The 10,636-nt window shown below is 41.6% G+C and overlaps 1 protein-coding gene across 1 annotated transcript; it reads left to right on the top strand.

Moving 5' to 3' along the window:
* The first annotated feature begins 2,918 nt into the window (after nt 1–2,918).
* On the top strand, nt 2,919–5,420 carry LOC131155971 (uncharacterized). Its single transcript, XM_058109426.1, has 3 exons — nt 2,919–3,272; nt 3,933–4,592; nt 4,656–5,420. Exons 1-3 carry the CDS (start codon nt 2,919–2,921, stop codon nt 5,418–5,420), a joined length of 1,779 nt encoding a protein of 592 aa, XP_057965409.1.
* Nucleotides 5,421–10,636: the final 5,216 nt, after the last annotated feature.

The following is a 10,636-nucleotide window of genomic DNA, read 5'->3' as shown; positions in this document are numbered from 1 at the left end:
CTTGGCCCAAGCATTTTAAAATATGGGTTGGCCCAACCATTCTAGTAACTCGGGCCCAATTTTTTTGAGAAATAACAAGTATAGGCCCAACCTTTTCCTAAGTAAAAACTCGGTCCAGGTCTGATTTTCAAAATGGGTCAAATCCAGATTTCCATAAATGGGCTTCGGCCTTATTACCCTAAAAATCCAGGCCCATATTTTCTAAACAATCCAAGCTCAAATCCTTTTAAAATTTGGGCCTAATCCCATCATGAAGTATATTGAAGCCCATATTTTAAAATACTTGAGGCCCAAGTGCACACTAAAGTCCACAAGTCCGCACTAAACAAATCCAACGGGTTGACCAACCTGGGTCAACCCCAACCTCAGATCATAATTTGACCTTTCATAGAATCTGAGATACATGGACCGATTGAGGGAAGAGTTGAATTTAAATTGTGGCCCATCAATGATTGTCTTGAAATCTCTCATTAGTGGGATTTTTCCTAGAATGCTGACAAAGTAGTTAGTTAGGTTACATTGCATCCATGCATTCATGCATAATTTCACACGTAATCATGCCCGATAGGTCACATACATGTTAATATCCCTATTGTTATGTATTTGTGCACTAAGTACACACATGCATAAACACCCCATGCATAAGATAGAGTCTTGGAGAATCTTTTATATAAGTCTACCTCGGGTGGAGGATATAAGTTTCATTATTTTCAGTTTGGTGTCATGACTACATGCATTGTTTTGAGTTGTATGATACCTTTACTAACATGTTGCATTCACATAGGCATCCTGTCTACTTCATCAAGGTTCTATAAGAGATCTGAATCATTCATGGAGAACACAATGGCTTACCATGAGATTGAGTCCACAGTACAACAATATTCAGAAAGTCAACAGAACAAGTGGGGTGACAGTCTTACTCAGAAATCTATCATCGAACTACCAGCCCGGACTTTCATCAACATAAGATCCAATCCGTTAGATGAGCTAAAAGTCATTTGGAAGGAATGGACCCAGGCACGCCGTTTAAAATTCTCTCAAACATATGGGCACATTGGTTTCTTGTTGCATGTATCGGTAAATATCCCTGCCATAAAAGCACTGGTCGAGTTTTGGAATCCACCATATCGTTGCTTTACAATGAATGGTATCGACTTGACACCAACCATCGAGGAGTATACTTCGCTTTTGCATCTAGTCAAGTTACAGACACCATACAAACCTTATGTGCATGATGCTAGTGTTTCGTTCGTGAAGGAGATGTACGATGCTGTCGGGGTCAAAATCCAGAAAACATTCTCAGAGGGAGGTGCAGAAGTAAGGAAAATCTCTTGGAAGCAGTTGAAAGAAATAATCGAAAAAGAAGAAAAAGAAGAGGTTCAAATACATATGATGGCATTAGCTATTTATGGTTTGATCATTTTTCCAAAAGAACTAAACATGATTAATCAAGCTACTGTTTCGTTTGTAGCACAAGTACGTAACGGGATTAACCCCGTTCAAGGCATCCTGGCAGAAACCTTCAGATCACTCAACAACTGCAGAATTAGGAGGCGAGAACGTTGAAAATGTTGTGTGCAGCTGTTATATGTCTGGATGGTAGGTCACTTATCGTCTAACAAAGGGGGCTTCCGTAGTATTTTCTCAGTGATCCGAATCCCTTTGGCTGAATTTGAGGATTCCCGATTAAAAGAGCAGCTAGATAAATCTAAATGGAACACAAAAATGTGTGGCTTGATCGACTCAGGGGTAACTTGGCTGGCGCCATGGATGGTCCGCTCTAACATGATATATCGGTGTGGAAATCTTCCATGGGTTCCATTACTAGGCCCATGAGGAGGGATAGCATATGCCCCTTTGATGGTCAGAAGGCAATTTGGGGCATCTCAGTTTGTGCCTATGACTTAGGGATTGGCTGACTCGGACTTTGCATATGAAACAGGAGACACTCAAAACCAGATTAGAAAATTTATGGTGGCGTGGAAGCATGTGAACCTAATAGACCCGAGTGATGGAATTGCCACAGTCCAAGGAAATTATGAAGCATAAACCCCCAACTCAAAAGAATCCCGGAAATCGTTATTGAGCATATTAAATCACCAAGCGCATGCATGCAATTGAAGCCACAAGGGGATCCATGCCCAGTAGAAAAGGGAGATGCGAGAGCAGAAATAAAGAATCAGCAAAAGGAGGCACTAACCTCTGTCTATCGCAAGGAAATCAAGCGACAGAGGATCCGGTATATACAATCAGAAGAAGAGGTCGTGGCTCTAAGAAAGGAAAGACGAAGGCTTCAAGCGGCACTTGAACGGAAATATCAAATGTTAGAAGATGCCTATACCGAAAGTAAAAAGAAATCGCTCTACATACAGGAGTTGGAGAGGCAAGGGGATGAGCAGAGAAGCAAGTATAATCAAGTACTGGAAAAGATTGAACCATGCGTAATGAAATCGAGCTACTGGGAGGCCAAGTTTCGGGCTTTGCGTAAAAAGTCGACACAGCAAAATGCAGAGATTGTGCAATCATGAGCAGATTTTGATTTAATATTCGGTTGGATTTGTTATTGTATGAAAGGATTCTATTAATGAAAAGCAGATTTTATTTTCTAAAATGATGATGATCTCTTCCATGAACCTTGATTGGAGTACATTAGGTTGCATACATATGTTTCATATTTGTGAAATTTACACATGCCTTGAAAAGACCATTGCATTTCATGCATTCATATCTATGCATTTACGATTCTAAAAAGGGAAAGTTTTGGTTTGCAGTGCCTAGCGACAGAATTCGTCTAAGCAAGCAACATTGAGACTGTCACGCATCAATACAATACCAGGAGAAGGGCAAAATAAATGAGTGAACAATTGGAAGGTAGAGTCCTGGGCATAGAGCAAGGACAAGAAGAATTGAATGAAAAAATGAGCAAGATCCTGGAATTGTTGACGAACAAAAGAAAAGCAGTGCAGAATGATCCGGAGATAGATATGGATCCTGCTCATCCTCTAGGGTTTACCCCAGTACGTGGACAAACGTCAGCTCCACTACCTGGCGTCATGGAGGGTTCAATGCCAAGTATACCCCCGTTCATCCCCAATATACCAGCACAGGGGTTTCCAGTAGTGGGGACTCCCCCATTAGTAGCTTCTGATCTGGGGATGAACAGATCTGAAACTGAACGTCGATACGAAGTACTAGAGGAACGTCTGAAAGCTATTGAGGGATCCAATACATTCGACTCTGTAGATCCCAATGATCTGTGTCTCGTGCCAAAGGTCACCCTGCCACCGAAATTCAAAATACCAGATTTTGAAAAATTTAATGGAACTAATTGTCCTCGAACTCACCTGTGCCTTTATTGCCAAAAAATTGCTGCACATTCCGATAATGAGAGACTAATGATGCATTGCTTTCAAGATAGCTTGACGGGGGCAGCTATCAGGTGGTATATTCAACAAGATCGGGCTGGGATCCGCACATGGAAAGATTTGGCTAATTCTTTCATAGCTCAATACCGCCATGTTATAGAAATGGCACCCGATCGTATGACCTTGCAGAGTATGCAAATGAAGCCCACCGAAACATTTAGAGAATATGCATATAGGTGGAGGGACATGTCTGTCCAAGTCAATCCTCCGGTGGAAGACAGGGAGGCTATTTCCCTATTTGTGAATACCTTGAAAGATCCTTACTTCGGGCATCTCTTAGGAGCAACCCCCCATGACTTCATGGACATTGTTTCTACCGGAGAGAGGATTGAGACGGCCATCAAAGTCGGGAGAACTAAAAGTATTAGTATAGAGACTGGTCTAGGCAAGAAGTGGACAAGCAAGAAGAAGGAAGAAGAGGTTCAAATGGTTCAAAGACAACAATATCAAAGAGAGCATGGCCCAGGGGCTAGGAGGAATTTTTTTTTTGAACCCTCTGTCAATCAGATAGTTCATACAGGAGGTAGACCCCAAATTGTTCCTTCCGGGACCATGCCCACCCAACCGAATGTACGAACTCATGATAGAGGCATCCAGAGAAATACGAGAAGGATAGATCCTATTCCAATGACATACTCAGAATTATTCCCACAATTGATGGAAAGGAACTTAGTTTCAGTCATTCCTGGAATGGTCATTACGGCACCTTTTCCGCAATGGTATGACCCCGAAGCCAAATGTGCATATCACGCTAATACTCCCGGGCACACTATTGAATGGTGTTGGGCATTTAAAAATAAGGTTCAAACACTAAGAGAAGCCGGATGGCTAGCATTTGATGATAAACAACCAAGAATTCAAGGGAACCCTCTGCCCAATCATGGGGGTAACAATGTTGAAATGATAGAAGAAGGGACGAATGAGGTGGATTTTGAACAAATGTCTTTAGATTGGGTGTTCAATGAACTTATTGCGGTAGGTCGGATAGGGCAGGAGGCCATTTGCCCCACTAATGCACTTTGTTTATGTCAGAGTAAAGAAGGAAGATCTGTGAAACAGTGTGTGACTTTTAGAATGTTTTTGCAAAAGATGGTGGATAACAAGTTTATAGAGATCGGTTGTACCCGCAAAACTGGAGAGATTGCAGTCATTGGGGAAAACAGGCCAGTATATCATTAGTGCACTCATCAACCATTCATACCTACCATGAACAAGGCTCTTCCCACATAGGAAGCGCCAGCTCGCTTGGTGATCTCTACTCCCAGGCCATTCCCATACAAGAGTAACCAAGCAGTACCCTGGAAATATGAATGCGAAGCGTATGTCGAAGGAAGCACCAGCAATATAGCAGGGCTAAAAGGGATAACTCGAAGTGGTAGGGTGTATATGCCAGATTCTTTTAAAGCAAACCGACAGAATGCAGGGGAACCAGACAGGGCAGTGAGAAGTCCAATATCCAATGGAGAGGCCGAAGAATTCCTGAAGATAATAAAGCATAGCGAGTACAACATTGTGGACCAACTAAAGAAAATGCCGGCTCACATATCTGTTTTGTCACTTCTACTAAATTCAGAGACCCATCGGGAGGCGTTACTTAAAGTCCTAAATCAAGCTTACATTCCCCAAGATATCAGCGTTGATAAATTCAATCATGTGATCGGAAGTCTGGCAGCCTCCAACTACATCACTTTTACTGATGAAGAAATTCCGCCAGAAGGCCAGGGGCACAACAAGGCGCTGCATATATCCACCAAATGTAAGGATCATATGATGTCTCGAGTCTTGATAGATAATGGGTCATCCCTCAATGTTATGCCAATGACTACACTGCAAAGGTTACCCATTGATCCTTCTTATGTGACACCAAACAATTTGGTGGTGCGTGCCTTCGATGGAACACGAAGAGAGTCAGTAGGGTCGCTTGACATCCCTATTCAGATTGGGCCCGTAACCTTCAATATCACTTTTCAAGTCATGGATATTACACCTTCATAGAGTTGCCTCTCGGGAAGGCCTTGGATACATAATACTGGGGCAGTTCCCTCCTCTCTGCATCAACGAGTGAAATTTGTAGTAGGGGATAAACTGGTATGTGTTTATGGAGAAACCGATATAATGGTTACTAAATCTTCTTCCACTCCCTATGTGGAAGCAGCTGAAGAAGCCCATGAAGATTCATTCCGAGCATTTGAGATCATCAACGTCATTACTATAATGGAGGGATCTTTTATCCCTCAACCTCGGATCTCTTCTTCCACATGTATGGTGGCTGCAGAAATGATTAAATCAGGGTTTTGCTCGGGAAAAGGGTTGGGGAAGTATCTTCAGGGCATCACAATGCCATTGTTACCAGAAGGCATGAATGAGAGATACGGCATCGGATATACTCCTACTTTAACTGACCATAAGAAGAAGGCAGAAGAGAAAAGAATACTCCGAATGGAGAGGCGCACAGGGAGAGTGAGTACTAAATGGGGGGTAGAAGTCCCGCCAATGAATCAGACCTTTCGAAAGGGCAATCAAGTCACTCTTGAGGAAGAAATGAAACAGATGAGCATATTGGCCTTGGAATTAGGGGACCATATGAATGACTCGAGTAGATGGATCTACCCATTGACAGGAGCAGAAATTCAGAACTGGACATCTTTTAATTACCCAATTCACTTCATGTAATAGCTTTCACTCATTTTGCTTTCTTTTTGTAATCCGTGGACATTATTGCCTCGGACCGTTTGTCTTTTTCATCAATAAAACCAGTATGCATTTCTTTTGCATTTATTGCATCATGGGGTCATTTGTCAAAGAATTGTTTACCTTTGTTTTATGCAGGGATAGGGAAAATAATCATACCAGTATTCAGGAACCAGAAATTGATGTTAACTTTGAAAACTTAATCCTAGAAGCTGAAATAGAAGAGGAGACTGACTTATCACCCTGAAATGCAAAGAATGTTGAAATCAGATGAAAAACCAACTTTAACCAGTAGTGACCCCACGGTCACAATAAATTTGGGGACTAATGAGGAACCAAAAGAAGTAAAAATCGGGGCACTGTTGGGAGGAAAAGAAAGATGCGAAATGATAAACCTTCTGAAGGAATACCAAGATGTTTTCGCATGGTCATATCAGGACATGCCGGGTTTGGATACGGACTTAGTAACACATAAAATACCCATTTACCCAGATACATAATCGATAAAACAGAAATTGAGGAGAATGCGCCCAGATATGTTGATCAAAATAAAAGAAGAGGTACAGAAGCAGTTTGAGGCTGGTTTTTTAGAAGTAGCCAAATATCCAGAGTGGATGGCCATGTAGTTCCAATAATGAAGAAAAATGGAAAAGTGAGAGTCTGTGTTGACTATCGAGACTTGAATAAAGCTAGCCCTAAAGATAATTTCCCACTTCCACACATAGATGTGCTGGTAGACAATACCGCGGGACATGCCCTGTTTTCATTCATGGATGGGTTTTCTGGATATAATCAAATTAAGATGGCCCCAGAAGATAAAGAGAAGACCACGTTTATCACCTTATGGGGGACCTTTTGCTACAAGGTTATGCCCTTTGGTTTAAAGAATGCAGGGGCAACCTATCAGAGAGCCATGGTAACGTTATTCCATGACTTGATGCATAAGGAGATAGAAGTATATGTGGACGACATGATTGTTAAGTCTCGAGATGAGTATAGCCATGTGATGAACTTAAGGAAGCTATTTAAAAGGCTACGAAAATGTCAACTGAAATTAAATCCAGAAAAATGTACATTCGGAGCTTCTTTAGGAAAATTGGTTGGGATTTATCGTAAGTGAGAAAGGGATTGAAGTAGACCCAGATAAAATAAAAAGCTATTCGAGAAATGCCTAGTCCCAAAACTGAAAAAGAAGTCAGGAGTTTCCTAGGCCAATTGAACTACATAGCTCGATTTATATCTCAGTTGACTGCTACTTGTGAGCCCATATTTAAGCTGCTGAAGAAGGATAACCCCGAAAAATGGAGTGAAGAATGTCAGAAAGCTTTTGAGAAAATAAAAGAATATCTATTGAATCCTCCAGTTTGGTTCCCCCTGTACCTGGAAGGCCTCTTATATTGTACTTAGTAGTATCAGAGAATTCCATGGGGTGTGTGTTAGGACAACACGATGAGTCTGGAAGAAAGGAGCACGCCATCTATTATTTAAGCAAAAAGTTCATGAATACGAATCTAGGTACTCTAACCTAGAGAAGACGTGTTGCGCTTTGGTGTGGGTGGTTAGTAGATTAAGGCAATACACGCTGTATTACACAACATGGCTGATTTCTAAAATGGATCCGATTAAGTATGTTTTGGAGAAACCTGCAGTAACAGGACGGATGGCTCGTTGGCAAATGCTGTTGACTGAATATGATATTACATATGTGACGAGAAAAGCCATCAAAGGGAGCATTATAGCAGAATATTTGGCTGATAGGGCCGTTAATGATTACCAATCCATGGAGTTTGACTTCCCGGATCAAGATATTGATTCAATTGATCAAGAAAAGGAAGGTAATGTTGGGTGGATGATGCTATTTGATGGGGCAACCAACGTATGGGGGCATGGAATAGGGGCTGTACTCATATCACCAGAGGGTAAATATTACCCAGTCACAGCCAAACTCACCTTTCCGTGTACCAATAATATAGCTGAGTATGAAGCGTGCGTATTGGGCTTACAGGCGGCTATTGACCGAGGCATTAAAAAATTGATTGTAAAAGGAGATTCTGCTTTGGTAATTTATCAGTTGACTGGAAAGTGGGAACCCGGGATTCCAAATTAATACCATATCAGGAGTTCATTCAGGAAATGATGCAGGAATTCGATACTATCAGTTTTTCGCATTTACCGAGAGAGAGTAACTTAATCCCTGATGCACTAGCAACATTGGTGGCTTTATTTAAGGTTGAGTCCAGAATAGAGATTGAACCCATTCGAATAAGGATGCATAGGGAACCTGCATGTTGTATAATGACGGAAGAAGCCGATGGGAAGCCATGGTTTCATGATATCAAAACATACATTCAATGAAAGGAGTATCCCATAGGAGCCTCTAATAATGACCGAAAGACAATTCGGAGGCTAGCTATGGGATTCTTCTTAGATGGGGAGATATTGTATAAAAGGAACCATGATTTGACCCTCCTACAGTGCGTGGAGTTGCAAGAGGCAAGACAAATCATACAGGAAGTACACGACAGCGTTTGTGGGACCCATGCAGGAGGACACTCGTTGGCCCGAAAAATCCTAAGGAGTGGATACTATTGGATAACCATGGAACAGGATTGCATAGAGTATGTTCAAAAGTGCCATAAGTGTCAAATCTATAGAGATCGCATACAAGTCCCACCCACTCAACTCCAGGTTTTATCTGCACCTTGGCCTTTCTCAGCATGGGGCAATGGATGTGATCGGACCGATAACCCCGAAGGCCAGTAATGGGCATCGATTCATTTTCGTGGCCATTGACTACTTCACAAAATGGGTAGCAAGCAGCATCATACTCTAATGTCACTCAAAATGTAATCAATCGTTTATCAGGAGAGAATTAATTTGCAGGTATGGGATCCCAGAAAGGATAATATCAGACAATGCTAAAAACTTGAACAACGAGGTCATGACAAATTATGCAGTCAGTTCAACGTCAAGCATCATAATTCAGCCCCCTATCGACCTCAAATGAATGGAGCAGTGGAAGCCAGCCAATAAGAACATCAAGAGCATCTTGGAAAAAATGACAAAGACCTATAGAGATTGGCATGAGAAGTTACCTTTCGCTTTATTGGCCTATCGAACCACTGTTTCGAACATCTACAGGGGCTACCCCTTTCTCTTTGGTATACGGAATGGAGGCCGTAATTCCAATAGAAGTTGGAGATTCCATCGTACGAGTCTTAAAAGAAGCAGAGTTAACCGAAGCAGAATGGGTGCAATCTAGATATGACCAGTTAAATCTAATTGAAGAAAAAAGATTGACAACTATAGTTCATGGGCAGTTATACCAAAGGAGAATGATGAGAGCTTTTAACAAGAAAGTGCGTATTCGACGGTTTCAAGAAGGAGATCTAGTCTTGAAAAAGATTTTACCAATTCATAATGACCCCCGAGGTAAGTGGACCCCAAATTATGAAGGGCCGTATGTGGTAAAGAAGCATTTTCAGGAGGTGCCCTATTGTTATCAGACATGGATGGAGCCGATCTGGTGCACCCCCAACAACTCAGATGCGTAAAGAAATATTTTTCTTAGAAACCCTGTAAACTCTCAAGGAATTCAATAAGATGACGATTTGCTTCATAAATCTAATGACTGTTCATTATTCATGTTTTGATCAAATGATAGAAGGCCATCGTTGGCCGATCTGCTTTCCTATAAAAAGCCAAATAACAATTTACCATTTGATAACCAAATTGAGCCTAAATGATAAACCAGTATTTTTTCAAAAGTCAGTTTACAAATTTAACTTGGGTATGGGTCCTTTAGGGTCTGGCAAGTCATATGAGACAACAATTGGCCTACGCGCAATGATGGCGGCCATCTTTCTGTACCCAAAATGAAACCATAAGAGAGATCCCTTGCAAGCGCCCTGCTTGAGCCTGGAGAAAAATTCAATTTTTGATGAACCGTACGATCGACCCCCCACACTGGGGCAATTTCAAAGGATTCGTCCCAAGAAACTTGAAGTGACACACAAACAAGGTTTGAAGAAGTTTTGCCCGACTCCCTTATGAAAGAGCGAGAAACCCAAGGGGCAAGGATGAATTGTGAGAACATAGAAGCACAGGAACAAGAAGCAAATGGAAAAAGAAGAGAAAGCGAGAAAAGAGAAAGAACATCAGGGACATTACTAGGGGTTGTGATCTTTGACCAGTTGCCCTTAATGGAAAGTTGCTTGATTTTGAGACTTATTAACCTTTCTTGCTATATGAACGCACCTCTGAAGTATCGGAAGAAGATTTGGTATTACATTGTTGTGTCTCTACTGAAGGTTTGTCAGATGTCAATGATTGCTGTATGAACTACGTAATGACCTGTTCCTGAAAACCGGTGGTAGGCCGTGTTTCAAAAGACAAGTCGGCAAAAGCAAACCCCAGTGCCCTCAATTTTAACACTGGGGGCGAGAAGGTGTCGATTAGGTTGGATTTTGAGCCATATTTTCCTCCTTAAGAAATAAACCTATACACCCAAGCTACGTACG

The sequence above is a fragment of the Malania oleifera genome, chromosome 5 (assembly GCF_029873635.1).
Source record: "Malania oleifera isolate guangnan ecotype guangnan chromosome 5, ASM2987363v1, whole genome shotgun sequence".
Taxonomy (NCBI): domain Eukaryota; kingdom Viridiplantae; phylum Streptophyta; class Magnoliopsida; order Santalales; family Ximeniaceae; genus Malania; species Malania oleifera.
The sequence above is the reverse complement of the archived record's forward strand: the minus strand, read 5'-3'. Positions and strand labels throughout refer to the sequence as shown.